The sequence below is a fragment of the Dermacentor albipictus genome, chromosome 5, assembly GCF_038994185.2.
Source record: "Dermacentor albipictus isolate Rhodes 1998 colony chromosome 5, USDA_Dalb.pri_finalv2, whole genome shotgun sequence".
In the NCBI taxonomy this organism is placed as follows: domain Eukaryota; kingdom Metazoa; phylum Arthropoda; class Arachnida; order Ixodida; family Ixodidae; genus Dermacentor; species Dermacentor albipictus.
Window position 1 is genome coordinate 134586205 of NC_091825.1, and position 18047 is coordinate 134604251.

At 46.7% G+C, this 18047-nt stretch overlaps 1 protein-coding gene across 2 annotated transcripts in view; it reads left to right on the forward strand.

The window, feature by feature from the left end:
- The first annotated feature begins 1813 nt into the window (after positions 1 to 1813).
- Positions 1814 to 18047, forward strand: part of LOC135921272 (organic cation transporter protein-like) — an 84395-nt gene continuing 68161 nt past the window's right edge. Inside the window, exon 1 of one of the 2 annotated variants that reach the window (XM_065455587.2) lies at positions 1814 to 1917. In XM_065455587.2, the coding sequence (XP_065311659.1) occupies positions 1880 to 1917 (38 nt within the window). In that variant the 5' untranslated portion in view covers positions 1814 to 1879. Of the gene's footprint in view, positions 1918 to 7042; positions 7317 to 18047 lie in introns of those variants that run through there. The other variant, XM_065455588.1, reaches the window with a different exon arrangement.

The following is an 18047-nucleotide window of genomic DNA, read 5'->3' on the forward strand; positions in this document are numbered from 1 at the left end:
GAAATCCGCCCTAGGGAGGTCACGTGGCCTTCTTCCTTGTTCTCTTTGTTCCCCTTTTCAGGAACTGGGGCTGCAATCTTCGGTTACCTTTTAGAAGGAAATTCAAGAGGGCTTACCGATGCGTTAAACCGATCAAAGCCGCCCTAGCGCCGAATGCCAATAATAAAGCTGCCACGTAAAGGCGATCGCGACGACTGCCTTTTGATGTTTTCTCGCTTGTGCATCCCTGCCTCTGGGTTTTCTCTTTAATCCAACCCCTGATTCTGCTGTCCACGCATCAGCATGCGCTGCATCCTATAGATGCAGCGCATCTATAGGATGGTCTATTTCACAAGATAATCCATAGCACGCACCCGTCCACTCTGCCGCTCACTCGTCCATCTCGTACATCTCGGCGTTTACATAATCATCTCAGTTTCCAGCGTATCTTTGGCCGAACAAATGCTTTCAATTCTTCCGCGTTACCACGTGCCATTCAACATTGGAATAACCTACCAAATGACATAGTTGACATTCTTGACCCAGTATCCTTCAAAGCACGCTTATGCATATTATTTCCATAATTCGTCACAACTAAACCATACTGCGCACCTAAGCAAATACTTGTAGCGAAGTTGTATAGGTTTTTCTTTTTGTTTTGGTTGAATGTTTGTTTTGAATTGCTTTAACACTATTACAGACTTGTTCTTCCACCTTCACCTCCTACCATTTGTATAATTTCTTGGTACTTTTTTTTTTACTTCACACAGTCGTTTGTTTCATTTATCCCGTTATTTATATTGTTAGATATTTGTTCTTTCATGTTTACTCGCTAACAATGTATAATTTCTTCTTACTCCTTTTTTTGGTAATTCCTTGTATCCTCCCCTCACGCAATACTCCTTCGGGAGCCTGTGAGGTAAATGAATAAATAAATAAATAAATAAATAAATAAATAAATAACGGGATACTTCCGATAACGAAATAGTATATAGCCCCCCCGTTGTCGTGTACGGTATTCGCCTGCGCCACGTTCGCGTTGCAGAGTGTTATACCGCTGCACCAAACTTCCAAGCAAGCCCCAAACCGCTCAACGATCGTAAGTCACTACATAGTCACGCGTCTCCTGGACGGCCCCGCCTCGACGCTCAAGTGCCAGGCAGCATCCGTCTCGTTACTTCGCATGTTAGTCAGGTTTGTCTTTTTTTTTTTTCCGCCGGACGTATACGTCGCGCACCGGTGAAATCCGCGGAAATCCGTGTCTCCCGGGATGACGTCGCTCTGCGGTTACAGAGCAGGGAATAATGCGACTTCCGCGAGCCTTTTCCTCGTCGTCGCCGCACTCTTCTTCTCTGGGGATCCATAACACGGATCGCGTGGCACCTCGCCTTTCGTCGGCGATGCACGACTGCGCGGAATCGGTGCGACCGAGACCCGCAACGGTAGTTATACGTGGTGCGGCGCGGTCAGTTCGCCGGGACAAACAACGCCGCCGTTGTCAGTGCCATTATTTAGCTGGCGGGGGAAAGAAAGACGGGAGGCCGTATAGTCCTTGCCCCCGTGCGCGAGAGATGCTCGTCATCGCAGGAAACGGAACTCGTCGCCATTGTTTTGAGAGGGACTCCATTTGCGCCGTTGCAACATGACCCACGGGGGAGAAGGCCAGCCGGCGTGTGGACCGCGCAGCTGTTTTCGGCTGCTAATTAATTGGCGCGTTAAGTCCTGAAGGACGGCCCGTGAAAAGCGCGCGTTCGCTGCGGGAAGTGTCCTTGGCCTTTTGTTACGCGCAGCAGCGGTTGCCGTCGGTGACAACACCAGTTCGCTTCTGTTGCCCGCGACTGACCGACCGACCGGCCTATACACAAACCGCTCCCAAGCCGATCTATTCGTCAGAGCCAAAATGCGTGAACGGCCCAACGTGGACTGCCGCACGGAGAGGTTAGTGTTCCTATGTTCTTTTTTTCTTTCTTTAGCGGTGTCTGTTTTCTTAGTGCAGACGCGACGTATTTTCTCCTTTCTTTTTTTTTTTTCGCCTGAATCTCTCACCTTCTCACTGAGACGGTCCGCCAAGCGAATTCAAATGACCAACTGCCGAACTTGATTCGTCCTGCTCCATTGTGCATCGACACAATGGAAAGATCCCGAGATTGAGTCGTTGAGATTTGTCCTCTAAAAGCTGCGCGGTGCATTGGCTATGAGGTATACGCTGTAGAGGAGGGCTTCGGATTACCTTTAGCCGCCTGAGATTACTTGAGGCGCTCGCCTTAATCTTAACACACTAGCGATTTTGCATTCCGCCCTCGTTAGAATGCAGCTACCGAAGTCTGGAAATGAAACCGGCATGTCGTGCTCAATAGCCGAACGTCACAGCGATTGAGAGACCGTAGCGGGTCCGCGGCGTCCTGAATATGTCCGCCGAGCGTGCAGCTTCTAAATTCGTCGTCATTTGCACTCTCGCCCTTTCATATTCTTTCATTTCCCCTTTTACTCTACGCACAGCAGCAGGCCAAAGACGAAGCTCCTCCAGCCGACCTTTCTCGCATAAAAGATGTTATCTCTCTCCCTCCAAAGTATGTCTTATCGCTCCAGAAAAACTCGCGCAAGTGAAGTTTGCCGTAATAGTATCTTTTATGCCCTTTCACTTGTTTGGGTGTTCCACTTAATGTCGTCATTTCTTTTGCTCACACAAACTCTGATGCTTGCAGCGCCACTGCATTTTTTTTTTTTTTTGTGACGGCACGCATTGCAACTTGTCAAAAACATTCCGCGTGCTTCGGTTGAGAACAGTGCCGAAACCATGGATCACATTCTGCGTCACTGGCCCGAATGCACGCACGCAGAGGCAGTCACCTTCCGCTACGATGAACAGGTTGAACGCGTGGCCTCTGTCGGGACATTCTACAACGAGAACCTGCCTTGACGACAAAAGGCTGTGCCAGCATCACTATGTTGTCCGAGATCAACTATAGCCTCTCTGAACGCCTACGCCTATAACACTGCGCACATCTTACAGTGAACAGATTTTAATGCCGCGCTCAGCACCAAAGCTGTCGAGCCGTGTCCAGTCCGCAAACAGGTGTCTGCAATAAAAAGTTATTATTATTGTTATTATTATTATTATTATTATTATTATTATTAGTAGTAGTAGTAGTAGTAGTAGTAGTAGTAGTAGTAGTAGTAGTAGTAGTAGTAGTAGTAGTAGTAGTAGTAGTAGTAGCAGTAGCAGTAGTAGTAGTAGTAGTAGTAGTCGTAGTAGTAGTTGTACACAACAACACGAAGTGCAGCTTCAAATTTTACCTTGGAATTTTACCACGTTGGCATGTGCCATTATCTTGCAAACGCTGACTGGTCGTTCGTAGATGGGACAGCTGATGTTGATGAACAGGTTGATTTGTTTACCGAAGTCAGTGAACATGGCATGCGCATATTCTTACCTAGAAAAACGCTCCAAATGTCAAAATTCCCTCATTGGTGTTCAGGACGAAAACTCTGAGTTGTCAGACGAAAATGCTAATGTAAAATATAAAAGGTTCTGGAAAAAAAATTAAAAACACTGCAGTACCTATAGATCTTGGACTATGTGCTTCTAATAAAAATGTAAGCTCCAGCCAACTGAGTAACATTTTCTTTTTGCCTGCTTGACGTAACAAACAGCACACAACAGCATAGTAATCAATGAAACATTGAAAATGATTTTCGATGTTTTCTCAATGTAGAAATAATCTTGTCATCGGGGTCACTGTTAAGTCGAGCTTCCCGTTAGACTGCAAACTTTAGCTTGTGCGATTTAATCCATCCACGTCGTTTGAGCCGACAAGTCAACTGAGCAGTGACAGCTCGAGCAAACTATTCTTGGGCGAGGTGATTGTCCTAACAGTAGAGACATCGGAGGGCATGACGTCTGACATGTGCACCCAGTACGGGCTGCGCGGACTGTACATCTATCACGCCTGAAGGCCGGCGGGCCCGAAGTCATAGCGAGAACGTTCCAAGTCGTAGCAACATATGTAAACGCTGAAACAACGTAGCGTTTCACACAACTACGCGTAGCCGCTTTGATCTGGAAGCGCTCAGATCGAGCTAAAATGGCGCGCGCATGCATATACTCGGACGCCATGTGTCGCAAAAAGTGAGCCGGTCTAATACCTCAGACGAATGAAGACGGTGACATTCGACGAGCAGCAACAAACGTGCAAAGGGAGTCGTAATCTTTCCAAGCGCAACCAGTTCCGTGCACTGTATAGTGGACCGAGCGCACAGGTTCTTCCGCGCCCGGCTGCAACTGAAGCTTGTTTTCGTGTAACAAAAGTCTGTAACATAAGTCTGGCGCTCAGCGATGCCGCGCAACCGACATAAATCGCTTCAAAACGACGGGCGCTGTGTAGGAAACGTCAAAATACAGTAACATCGTCCTCGTAAAGTATTTCCTTTCACTCCCTCGCTGAGGACAGTTTCAACGCAAAATATTTTCCGTGCAAGCCCTCAACGTGTACGTGCCCGCGTACTCGCCTTTCGCAAAGCCAGCTGCGCACGTTCATCAACGGTTGCTCGCGACTCATTCAATGATATATGCTACACCGTATACGACGGCTTTGCTGACTAATGTCTGGAAAAAAATAAACTGCTCATTGTGATTGCTGGCTTTAATAGTAGTCAGCCTCTCAATTCAGTTAAAAGGGGATACGCGTTCCGGGTTCGGACCGACTACACGAATGACAGGCCTGACGCGATGGCTTCTAAGTTATGCCGCTCCTCAAGAAGTTATAGTTAAAGTATCAGCCCTCGTACCGGCTTCAGTTATTATGTAAAATTCTGTGTTTTTCTCTCCACATACCATTCAACATTCTCTCCCTCTTCCTTTGTATACGAAAAGTCGTTCTCCCCCCCTCCCCCATACACCCATATGATATTGCGAAATTATGGTTATGAATATATATATATATATATATATATATATATATATATATATATATATCACCGCAATCATCCTTCAACAGGGTTTCGTTCCCACCACGAAAGAGAGCTCCGAGAATCGTATATGAATCATAAATTTAATGCGGTGACTTGTGGAATCAACGCAAATTGCTGGCAAACTCTCCTTTCGAACCTTTTAGTTTGCTAACTCCTCAAACGTTTCGTGGCCCCATATTGTTATTCTAGATATACATTCATCCCTATCACTTTTGGTCGGTATGATGTCAAAATGTACGCACGTACATTTCTAGCTGCCATGGTTCCCTACTTTTCTCTTTTATTTTGTCACTTGATTGTACGGCCGAAACATCCCCTCCCCCCCCCCCCAGTTTGGTGCACCATTGAATAATTTTCCTGGTTGCCTTAGGCATTTCCTAACGATATATATCACATATATTATATGGCAGGTTTATGAAGTGAATGTATATTTCCGCATCACTTACTATAAATTCTTCTCGTCCTGGTTTATGTTCAAGTTTATTAGTTCACCTGGTCATATCGTTTTTCATTTATGTTTTATTTTTCACACACGCATAGACCTTATATAAAAAATACACCTTGGCCGCAGACACAACGGATACCGCTTGTGCAAAGAATGCAATGGAACACAGTTCGTTCAACTCCGAGGTCAGTGGAGGTCATAGTACAGGTGTCTTATAACCAGGAGGGGGTGTATTGACCGTCTTCAAGGTCGCAGAAAAGTTGCAGCGACTTCGAACAAAGAACAAAAGAAGCACTCTCCTGGCAGCTTCGACCCCTCGCATGCTCCTTGTTAACATGTCACCCCTCTCCCCAACATTCCATTGGCTACGTCTTCTTTCCTCCCTTGCAGACACGATTGTTTGTGCTTCAGTTTCAGTTTATTATTCTTTCAAGATACATAGTTGGCTGTGAATAGTGTACAGTTAGGTTAATAGTATACGTTTCTTTTCTTTTTCATTATGCCGGTGCATGTACGTACAACTTTGTACTCCCGTTATAGAACCACTGTATGCTCGCACAACTTTGCAGTCACGGTAATTTTCGTTTACTTTGACATGAGCTAATGCACTACACACACACACACACACACACACACACACACACACACACACACACACACACACACACACACACACACACACACACACACACACACACACACACACACACGCACGCACGCACACACACACACGCACGCACGCACGCGCACACACACACACACACACACACACACACACACACACACGTTGATGCCTTCAGGAAGCATGTGTGGGCTTATTGACCAGTTGCCGTCACGTGAGTGGTGGCGCTGGCCAGCAACACCAAAGCGTTCGAGTACCAAAGCGTAAATACCCCTGAAAGTGGACGGTAGCTCGATTGGTAAGAGCATCGCACGCGTAATGCGAAGACGTGGGTTCATATCCCACCTACGGCCAGTTGATTTTCATCCACCTTCGTTTTCATTAATTTATCATTTATATAATTCAGTTAGTAATTACAAGTAATGTCCCTTATGTTGTCCTTGGTGTCTTTGTCTGTTGACTTCTTATAATGTGTGTATGTGTGAAATACATAGTAGAGGATAAGCGTCTCTGGCCCCTGTATCGGTATTTGAGTAAGTCTCCGTTGACAAACACAACAAATTTTTTTCGGCAGGGGACTTATCAACAATTTTCGATAGAGGTCTTGTTTGCTACCATTTGCCATGAAACGTTCTTTTTAAGGGCTACGCACAAGTGTTTTTACGTTGAAATACCTCTTTTGCCAGCGCATTTCTTTTTTTTTCTTGTTGCTGTCCATTACATTAAACGCATCTAAACCCCTGAATGTTGATACATAAACGTAGAGCTTATCTGCAATCCTTCTCGGAGTGTAATTACACATGGCCGGCTGCACAGATGTTCAATGTCGACGGATGCCGGCGGACAGTTATCGGTTGTACGGCTCTACCTTTCATTTTACATGCTCATGTGTCGCGTATATTTGCCACATCTTTAATGGGACACGTCAGTCTCCCAGCGGTGATATATTTAGGTACTTGTGACATGCTGTCGCACAGCGTGACGCGTACAGACGGCGGTGAATTTTACGTCACGTGTGCAGAAGTGCTGCGGTGCAAACAGCGCTGCGACCAAGGCTCAACGCTGCTGCCTTTATTTCTCTTTCTTTGTTTTTAGCGAGTGCCGCCCGTGCTCGTAAAAAGGGCAGGATTTCCATCCTGGAGTTTCGTGCGCAGTTTGTGCTCGGCCACCTTCGAATCCGGAACAGCGTGCTGTGAGCGAAAAAGCTGATTGAAGAACTTCCCACTTATCTAGTTGTGAAAGAAGTCGGCTAGAAAAGACCAAGATGCCACACCGCAAAGCGACCAACGGGATTGTCAGGTAACGTCTTTTGCCTGTGGAGTAAACTGGAACCGGACCGAACAGAGAGGCGTCTGTAGCACTGGCCGCCGTTTTTGTGGGTCCCACATACTGGACGTCAAGATGTTCAGGAAATGCACCGCGAAGTTTGCCGCGTCTGGGCACGGGAACTGAGTCTTGCTGATCTAATGCTTAGCACATTGCGGCCTTTCAAAACGTTACGGCATAAGTGTCGTTAACAACATGCCGCAGATGCCCAAAGTATCACGTACGACATTGGCTTGTAGGCCGCGTATAACATTGTCAACACGGATGCTCATTTCTTTCATGTAAGTAAGGTTACGATCCCAACATAGCGACTGGGCGTAAAAGGCAGATAAATTTCGTTCTATAATGTGCGGCTCGCCATAATATCGAAAGCAATTACCTTAAGTAATTAACGTAGAACATATACAAACGACATAAGGGTTGGCTGTCTGCATCTGCTGCGATCATAAAGTCTATGCTGGTATAAGCATGCCAGTCCTATAGACTGTGTACACCGTCATTTGCCACGCAAGAACTGATAGGCTTAGCCGCATTTATTGCTGCTACTGCTTACGCAGTTCCATCGCTTTTTTTCTCGTCGGCAAGCCACTCTTGTCCGATCAATCTGCAGTACTTAAATACCGACCGCTGCTTGAACGTCGTAAATCGGTGAGAATTGAGACAGCGCAGGACCCCGTGCAACATATGTCTCCGCGTTTACTTAATCGCTGAGTAGAAGCGCGCTAGCGTTGGCATTCTTTCTCTCAAACATTCCGCTAAAGCAGAATTCAACGTCAGTAAATGCTGTGATGTTTGAGTGCAGCACGCACGTGTTTCTTATCGCATAACTTGTCCAAATGAGTTAAACGCTTCACGCAATGAAATGCACGAAAACAGTCGCACGACTGGGACATTTTCGTCGTAACGCCCAAGTTTGGAAAGACGCCTTCCGTGGTGGCTCAATGGCTATGGTGCTGAGCACGGTGCCTGCCATGGCGGCCGCATTTCGATGAAGGCGAAATGCAAAAAACACTGGCGTATACGTCACGTCAAGGACTCTCAGTTAGGCGATATCAACGCGGAGTCCCCAGCTACGGCTTGCCTCGTAATCAGATAGTGGTCTAATTCGGCACGTAAGACCCCAGAGTTTAATTGAATACATTATTTCGTTTGTTTCGCCCACGATGCGCAACAGTGACACGACAGCTATCGCAATCATGCGCAGTATGTGTCTTTCATTTGTTTCGTGCGCTATCGGTTGGAATAAACGTTCGAAGACGCGCGCGAGTAGTCTCATCTTTATGTAAAAAGAAAGATAACTTTATTTGGTGACGGCATATAGGCGTCTTCATTTGTGGAAGTGGCGCTTCCCGGCAATGGGGACAGACGCTGCTTTTTCTTCCTCCCATCCTACCTTTGGCTTCTTACTGCTGGCTCCATTTAAACTATCGTGCCTCGGGGCTAGCTTATGGATAGGCTGTACACGTTGGCGTCAGGCGCTTATCGCAGCTCGCGGCGGCCTCACGCCCCTCAGGCGCAGTGTACTCAAGGCGAAAGCCTTATTATATTGCTCAAGCCGGCTCCTTTGTTCACATTTACTGCTGCGTAAATTACGGCTTTTACAACAGGCCAATCAAATTTGGAGCTGCAGAATCGGGGTCACCAGCGGTCCAATATGGCTCCTGTCAACATGCGAGCGCTGGCCGAGATCGAAGAAATTCACGCTCAAAACAAACTTATAGTCATGTATTCAATCGCACAAAGACGACGAAGGCGACGCAGTAGGGTTTGGGAGCGGCAAGTATTTCTCGACAGGGCCGTGGACGGCGTTTTTCACAACCTTTTCGCCACGCTCCGAGTTGGTGACGCTGTGATGTTTCATAATTTCATGCGCATGTCGCCCCAGCAGTTCCGCTTCCTTGAAAACCTAGTGAGACCACTCATCGAAGTTCGGAGCACGCATCTGTGGCCATCGATTTCCTCGGCGGATAAACCAGATGAACTGAAAACAGTCTCGCAAGGCGCACTGCACAAATTTTCACGAACACAGCCAACCTAATCGTGCGCACGGAATGGCGGAATGGCACTTCCTGCGCCCGGAGCTGTCTGCAGACGGAAGTTTCGTCACCGGTTGTTGAAAACTGAAAGCTTATCGGTCATTGGCTGCGTCGCAACGGTCGTAGTATCACAGTCGTAAATGTTGCCGACCCTTTAACACTCTCACCCACGATTTTTGCGTGAATTGCGCACGTTGGTACCTTTACGTTCGCAGTCTGAACTAGACGCATACGCTTGTTGCGCTTCCGCTTACGCATGTTACGAAACATCGGCGCCTTACGAACGTAGTCTGGACATAGCATCATACCCCCGATGGTCTGGAAAACGCAGCGTGCGGTACAGAGAGTCACGTGAGCTCTCCTCGCGCAGACACTCGCTCGTGCCACTGCTCTCGCACCCGTCGTCGTCTTCTTCCACAGCTCGCTCCGATGCCGCTCATCATGTAAAAAAAGAAAGGCAAAGTTAATAATAATATTTGGGGTTTTACGTGCCAAAACCACTTTCTGATTATGAGGCACGCCGTAGTGGAGGACTCCGGAAATTTTGACCACCTGGGGTTCTTTAACGTGCACCTAAATCTAAGCACACGGGTGTTTTCGCATTTCGCTCCCATCGAAATGCGGCCGCCGTGGCCGGGATTCGATCCCGCGACCTCGTGCTCAGCAGCCCAACACCATAGCCACAGAGCAACCACGGCGAGTAGAAAGGCAAAGTTAAGATAGAGTTATGTCACGCACTCGAACGCATGACCTTCGGTGTGAGTCGAAACCTCGAGCTTATGTGAAAGTAGAGCCCACGGCGTTTGGTATTAAGGCGAAATAATTAAAGCACAGTAAACTAATATAAAGTTAAGCACTCGAACCCACGAACTTTGGTGGTAGTCAAACCAATGAACTTTGGTGTTAGTTCGGGCGAAGTTAATTATGGCATGGTTAATTAGTGTAGCGTCAATTAAGACACTGAAACCTACGACTTTTGATGGGAAAAAACAAGTAGTAAGTAGCAACGCATTCGAATGACAATGTCGGGTAATTTAATGTGGTATAAAGGTTATAGACAGTGTTAAGGTGCCTCAGAAAGTCTAGCCAACGTTCCCAGAGGAGGACCTATATCTTCGTCAAAGGCGATAATTTAATTGATGTCTCTCAAGCCCGCAGGCTTTCGCCTTCACTCTCTTTGGCGTATGCTAAAGCGACTGTCAAAATTTTTCAAGCTCTTTTACGTACAGAAGCGCCGGCTAGAGCTATTGCAGTTGTGGAGAAAACGTCACGTATCATCTGCAGATAAATAAATGGTCAATGGCAATAAATTACCATCCCCAGGCAAAGCATTCCAATATTCTATTATTGGAGGCTCAATTCTTCTTATTTGGCGGGCCGGAAGGTTCGAAACCCCGAGAGGTGCCACGGTTCTTTTGATATTTATTTCTTTATAAACTCTTTGCAAAGCATTTTGGGATTCCTGCGATGGTCGCCGGCGGACACCGGCGACAATGACAAGGACTACGGGATGGATGGACGGATTGGATTGCAAAACTTTATTTGTCCAACAGATGTTCCGACATGGGACTAGCCAGCGGCTGGGTAGGGACCTGCAGGCCCCCGCTTAGCTCCTCAGGACCCCAATAAAGTCGTTTGCTGCTGCTGCTGCTGTCCAACAGATGTACTTCCCACCTAGACGACGGCCAGGAGTTCTTGGACCCTAGCGGTGGTTTCGGCCAGTCGGACGGTCTTCAGTTGAATCTCCGGATCGGAGCTGAGTAATAAGGTCTCCCATTGTTCTAAAGACTTTATTCTTCCCTCGGAGGGAGCCTGTGGGCATTCCCACAGAATGTGATTAAGATTAGCCCTGGCTTTACATAGCTTACACTGGCTGGAGTACTGACTCGGGTAGTAGAGGCTGCACGACACCGGGCTTGGGAACGAGTTGGTTTGCAGGCGACGCCAAGTGGAGGCCTGGCTCTTGTTTAAGGATGTATCCTCCGGCTGATAGATGGACGGAAAAAACTTTTATTTGAAGCCAATGGCTGGTGGTTTTTTCAGTCGCGGTAGGCGACGGTGGTGACCCGTCATAACTATATTTGTAACACGCTCGTGCCCAGAAGTTCTGGTGCATGTTAATTAAACCGGGGATCAAAATCCGGATCCCTCTGCATCCATATCTTTCATAGACCGCGTGTGCCATTGAAGCGTTCTTCGGGGCTGAATGTGACTCGTTGACAATTCCCAAAGACAAGTCCCTGGCACTTGTCAACTGCACATACTTGGGGAAAACGTTGGCTCCGGGCTGAACTGGGTAATTAATTCCTTTGTTCACCAACCGTTTATTTCTAAGAAATCATAGCTGAAGCGCTTAAGTCACTTTGAAGAAACAGATTGTTTATTAGCAGTAAGATGAATCCAAGCTTCCATTCCTTCAATTTTATGTCGAAACAACGTGCGCGCTGATTGCGTCAATGCAACGTTTATAAGTTCAATGTATATTTTCTCCTATGTGATCGTTTCGGCTAAGGAAATTGTGAAATGTGTATGCCGAGCCTTTTGTGCCTTTCCAATGTCACATAGTTCATCCCATAACCCATTTCGGCCCGAATAACAGCGTAGTGTTTAGTCTTCGCAAGGCGCCGTTTTCAGCGATACACCGAAAGTACGTAGACAATGTAGATTCCGCATGATTGCCTTGAGCGTGTAATTTTTTTGTTCAACCTGAGCATGCGCACGTGTTCAATGGGAGGGCGAAATTTCGAGCTCCATGACACCTTTGTAAAACTGTATGTGCACACATTGTTAAAACGGTCGCTGTTCTGCAGCCGCTTCAGAAACGAAATCGGACGCGTTCTCGTTGTGCTATTGCAAACACCGACTGCAATGACACTGTATTCGCTGAGCATACGAAGCGCTTGGGACATGCGAGTTCTTCTGGCGCCAGAGTTCATAGACTGTGCCGGAATTGTAGTCGGGCTTTTTTCTTCCTTTCTTTTCTTGTTTTCTCTTTTGTGACGTTGAATTGTGGCGTTTCATACGAGAACCTCTGAGCGCGTATGACATGATGGCTCGTTTGTTGAGCCACGGGGAGCCGAGAACGAAAGCTGTTGCTGCACGAGCAGCACACTCGTGGTGTCGCGTTCACTTTGTCGTCATCGACGCGGAATCAGGTGAAGAGCTTCGCGGTCAAGGCTGGGCAACGGGGTCGGCCATACGGCGGACGCCTTTGTAATCAACATGGACGTGGGCGGTGCCTCTTGGCGGATAGTTGCGGCGTGTTCAACTAAAATCGACCGCGAGGTTTTCTTCAGACGTGAACAGAGAGAGACGATAATGTTTGTAAAAAAATATATAACTAAAGGGCTACCTCCTGTGGTGCTTCCGTTGGAGTGCATAAAGATTAATTATGTTACTTTACTCCTGAGTAGGTATAACAGCAAGCTGTCGTATGATGACTTTTCGGTGGGCAGAATGTGCCTCTTCGAAAGATCCAGTGATAAGTGTAACAGCGTTCAATCAATCAATCAATCAATCAATCAATCAATCAATCAATCAATCAATCAATCAATCAATCAATCAATCCCATTTTTATTTTCATCTTATGCAATAAACGCACAGCGAAAAAAAGAAAGCGGCAGGAGAAAAAGCTGCTCCATCACAGCTTGACCGTGTTCCTGCTACCAGTTCAGCAGCATTCGTTCGGGAATTAAAACGCTCGCATTTAGAAATGCAGTATTCGTAGTAATTAACTCATGCAATGTTCAAAAATATTTCGATTTCAATCCGAAACAAAACAACAAATAACATTTCGGTTACGTTTTCGTTTCGGGCAACAAAATATTGGGTTTTTCTTTTTTTTTTCGTTTTGGTTCTCGTTCCGTTCCGACGCACTGGTTAGAGGAACCGCTGAGCTGGCGGCCGCAAGCGTGGAGAGCGTTCACTCTTTCCTTCTTTTGAGCGAGGGCGTTCCGGACTCTATAGAGCACGCCCCCGTCAACAGATTTCAGTGCTTCCGCTTTTGAGCAAGCTTGATTGGGTGTCACTCTCTGTGAGGAGCTTGTAGAGCTGACCGCTCCGTAACGATGTACTAAAGGTTCTTTGTTACGCGTTACGTGGATTGCCTTACCTCGCTGCCTGGGTACCACCATGCTGGTTAAGCTCCACACCACCAGGCTCACGCTACCCCCTAAGTTCTGCGTGAACGGTCCTTAACACTATACAGAGCATCATAAGCCCAGTATATACATGAAGCGATAGTGTTGGAACTTGAATAAGATAATGTAAATGAATAAGAAATGAATAAGAAATGAACTCAAAACGTGTGTACCAGGTAGACGTTTTGCTGTGCGGATACGCTAGGACGCATCCATAGCAAGCGGTACTCTGTGCTTGGCTCCATCGTGTCACAAGTGCCACAAATTGGGTCCAGCGGCTTGACAGAAAGGGAGGCTTATACAGGGTGTCCCAGTTAACTTGGACCAAGATTTAAAAAAAAACAAAAAAAAACAAGAGCTCTAGAGAAATCATACCAACTGCATAATAGCGGCAGTCGTGTGTACTGACAGCCACTATCTTTCTCATCACGAGTTATTAATTTAGTGAATCGTTTTAATTAGTGAACTTTTTTAATTATTGCTTGAATCGCAAACATATCAATTACAAAGTTGTAGGGCAACTTACATAACCTCCAAATCAAGCATTTTTTTCCTGCTTAAGTGTGCCTGGTTGTTCAAAAAAAAAAGAAAAAACTGCGAAATACGTGACAAAAAAATAGATGCTCGCTCGTGCGTCGCTACTCAAGCACCTCCAAGCAATCTTTGAAAGATATACGGCTGCATTCGTTTATCGCCGCATCGTACAAGGCTTCGTCATGTAGGATGGCTCGAGAGGTTTCGCGACCTAACTAGCGTGTGATGGTGCGATAAGCGTCAGCATCTGCGGACGCAAGAATGTTGTACTCGATCATGAGGCACTCGGTATAGCTTTAACATTCGCGTATCATTAAAAAAAGCTACAAAAGAAATTCAAGCAATGTTGAAAAACAGTGCACTAAAGAGCACGAAAACAGAAGAAAGGCAGGTCTAGGAAGAACAGAAAAGAGCTATTCAGGAGTTTATTTCAATAAAAAATAAACTAAAAGGACGTAAGGCGTTTCAGCCGCCCACAAAGAAACCTCCAAAGGTGCAACTGGTTTAGTCATTTACGATTTCTGTCTCTTGAACTCCGGAAAAGAAGCAAAGAAAGCCGTTTTTTTACCTATTTCTATCTTTGTCGCAAGCTTTTTTTTTATGTAAAGATAGCGTGACATCATGAAGGTGCGTTAAGCAGTCAAGTTTTACATCAGTTTTGAGCGGTTCTTTTCCACTGCCATTTATCGCACGTACTCAAACAGGTCACCGCCTGAAGCAATACAGTGCTTGCTTCTTTCAAACACTTGTGCTGTGGCAGTTTTGACCAACGATGTTGGAATCTCGCGGCAGACTTTGCTTATTTTTGCCTTTAAGGCGTCCGGTGTGGTAGTTTCGCTGCTACACACGTGATCTTTCACGTATATCTCCACAAGAAGAAGCCCAGCGGTGTCATGTCCGGTGACCTTGCAGGCCAGGGTACAGGTCCGTGCCGCCCCATCCACTATCCAGGAAAAAGCTTGTCGAGCCGCGCTCGAGTCTGACTACTATACTATGCGCAGGAGCACCGTCGTGTTGAGACCATATGTTCCGAAGGCGCTCAATGGGATGTTGCAACAGACGTCGTTCACGGAGCCCTCAAGGATGTCGTTGACTGTAGCGTTGCGTCGTTAGTGTGCTGTCAAAAAGGATTGGTCTGATGATGTTGCCATGAAAAACACCGCACCACATATCGAACGACCACCGGTGTTGGTGTCGTATTTGTGCCGGCAAGTGGGGATTCCTATCACTCCAGTGGTGAGTGTTGTGAAAATTACCTTTTGGCGTTTCTGGAAAAATTAGCCTCATCCGTCCAAAGCACGCGAGTGAGAAAGTCCGGTTCTTCTTCACACTTCGTGAAAATCCAATTGGCAAGGTCTGCTTTCAAAAGCTGTCTTCAAGTTTTGATGTAGGTGTACATGGTACGGGTGCATATGACTTTATTTTTCTAAAGCCTCCACACTGATGACCTTGAGGTTCCGACCTCCGCACTGGCGTCGCGCACACTACCGTGAGGGTTAGCAGCAAAGAATGCCAAAACATCCGTTTCCGCTTTTTGAACTACCGTCACACCCCTGTGTCGCTTTCTTGTGAAGCTACCCGTCTCGCAAAGGACTTCGTACGTTCTAAGTATTGTTGACGGGCTAGGTCGTCCTCCAGAGTGCCACATCCTGAATAGCTTGGCTTCCTTCCCCTTGTCGCCGTGGGCCACCCCCAGAGCCAGGATCACTCTAGTTTTCTGATCATTCGTGCAGGGCATGACTGTCTTCTTGAAGAGCAGGTCGCTGGCGCGGCACCGTTGAGATCTCCCGTTATTATGTATACGCACTGACATGTCAAGCAAAAATGATGTACGTAATCGACAACAGCATATGCTGACCGTGCAGACCCGCCAAAAGGCTTCAGATGGACATAGCCTGCGTAAGGCTTGTTTCTATTGCTCAAGGGAACAAATTAAACGTACGTTTCGCGCGCGCCTATCTGAAGAACAAGATGAGTGTGCAAAATTACACTCTCAAGTGCACCGTCATGGTTTCCCGGCTTCGAAATCACACCCCCCCCCCCGCCCCTTCCTCTTCCCTACGGCTCCGCTACGCTTATCAATGCGTCAGCGGCGTGTTCTCATGATGCCGCGACCATCATGTAACGTGAGGCCCTGTATCGAGCTGCCGCCTCTATAGATGATGTCACAGTCGGTAATGGGGGAAGAAGAGGACGCTGATGGCGGCCTTGGAAACGACGAATAAGAGTTTATTATTATCGCTGCTCTATGCTTGTTGGTTCAGCCATTACCGACTGTGACAATATACATAGCAAAGGAGTGCATCCATGGCTGTTCGCCTGGGAGCGCTTGAGTAGCGGCGCGCGAACGCGTATCGTATCTTTGATGTTTCACCCGATTTTGTTTTTTCTCGGAAAAACCAACGGCGCAGTGCTGAGCACGAAACAGATGCTTGATTAGGAGGTTATTTGAGGTGCCCTACAACTTTGTAATCGATATGTTTGCAATTCAAGCAATGACTAAAAACATTCTCTAATTAAAGACGGCGCATTCGTACTTCCTTACGAAAAAAATACTGGCTGCAAGTACACACGACTACGGCTGCTATCCAGTCAGCACAATTTCTCTAGAGCTCTTGGTTCTTTTTGTTGCTGTTTTTTTAATCTTGGTCCAAGTTAACTGGGACACCCGGTATACCGGCGCACACACTTGCTGACTAACAACATGACACCATTTGCGTACACGTGTGTGTAAGTTCCCAATACCTAATCTTGCCCTCACAAGAAACTGAGATTCGGTGCAATTGGCGGCGTGTGGTGAACCTGTCTCCCAGTTAGAGAGAGAGAGAAAGGAACTTTTGTTTTCTGAAACGGCAATCCGTTTCAGGACCCAGTTCACACTAGGTGGGAGGATTCCTTATTCCAGGAACCCTCTGCCTTGGGATGCCTCCTTGCCCCCGGCAACGAGACTGCGTTGGTCGTCCAGGTCGTAAGAGGAACGCTTGGCCTCCCCCGTTTCAGTGGTGGTACAGACGTGCATTGGGTTGGAGTGCTCTTCTTGAGCTCCTATGGGGCGCCCTTGTATGGAGTCGTCTCGTGGAGATTGCGAGGTTAGGTCTGCGGATGTGTCACGCAGTGGGCTATCCTGGACCATGTGTTGTAGGGTGTCTGGGACGTCGCAGTGGGGCCATGTGTACGAGTACTGCGTAAAATAGTCTGTGCATGATTATTCCGTGTACATAGGTATTTGTCTACAGGCGGCAGAGGATGACTTCGTCTTTGCTCAGGCACTTGTGGGGTCAATAATACGTTCTTCGGCTGAGTCGGTAGTGTTGCAGAAGCTTCGAGTAGTTTAGAGCGAGTTCACCAACGTCTCTCAACGACAATATATATATATATATATATATATATATATATATATATATATATATATATATATATATATATATATATATATATATATATATTATTTTGGCAGTCATACATGTGATCTCATTTTTACACTTGTTTGCCACTTCTTTATATTGAAAACCGCTTCCTTGTGAAAAACCTTGTGCACATTATACATGCGGGCAGACGTGTACACATGTGCTTTGAGAGATGTCATTGTGGATGAAGAGCTCCGGAATAATTTTGGCCATCTCGGTTTTACTTAACGTGTACTCTATGTTTGGTACACGAGTGTTTTTGCATTACACCCCGCCGGCATGTGGCCTAAAAGGTCGAGAATCGAAACCAACACATCATGCTCAGCAGCAAAACGCCGCGGCCAATAAAGCAACCCTCAGCGCTCTCTCTCTCTCTCTCTCTCTCTCTCTCTCTCTCTCTCTCTCTCTCTCTCTCTCTCTCATTTTTTCTTCTTTCTTTCTGTTTTGTTTTTCTTTTTGTTAATGTGGCATTGGGATAGAAAATATGCAGCTGGCTTCATCCAACCAAGAGCTCTGTTGTGCTAGCGTACGTCATTCCCTTGCGTCACCTACCAGAGTCAACTCGCGATCAGCTGTCACAAGTGCAAC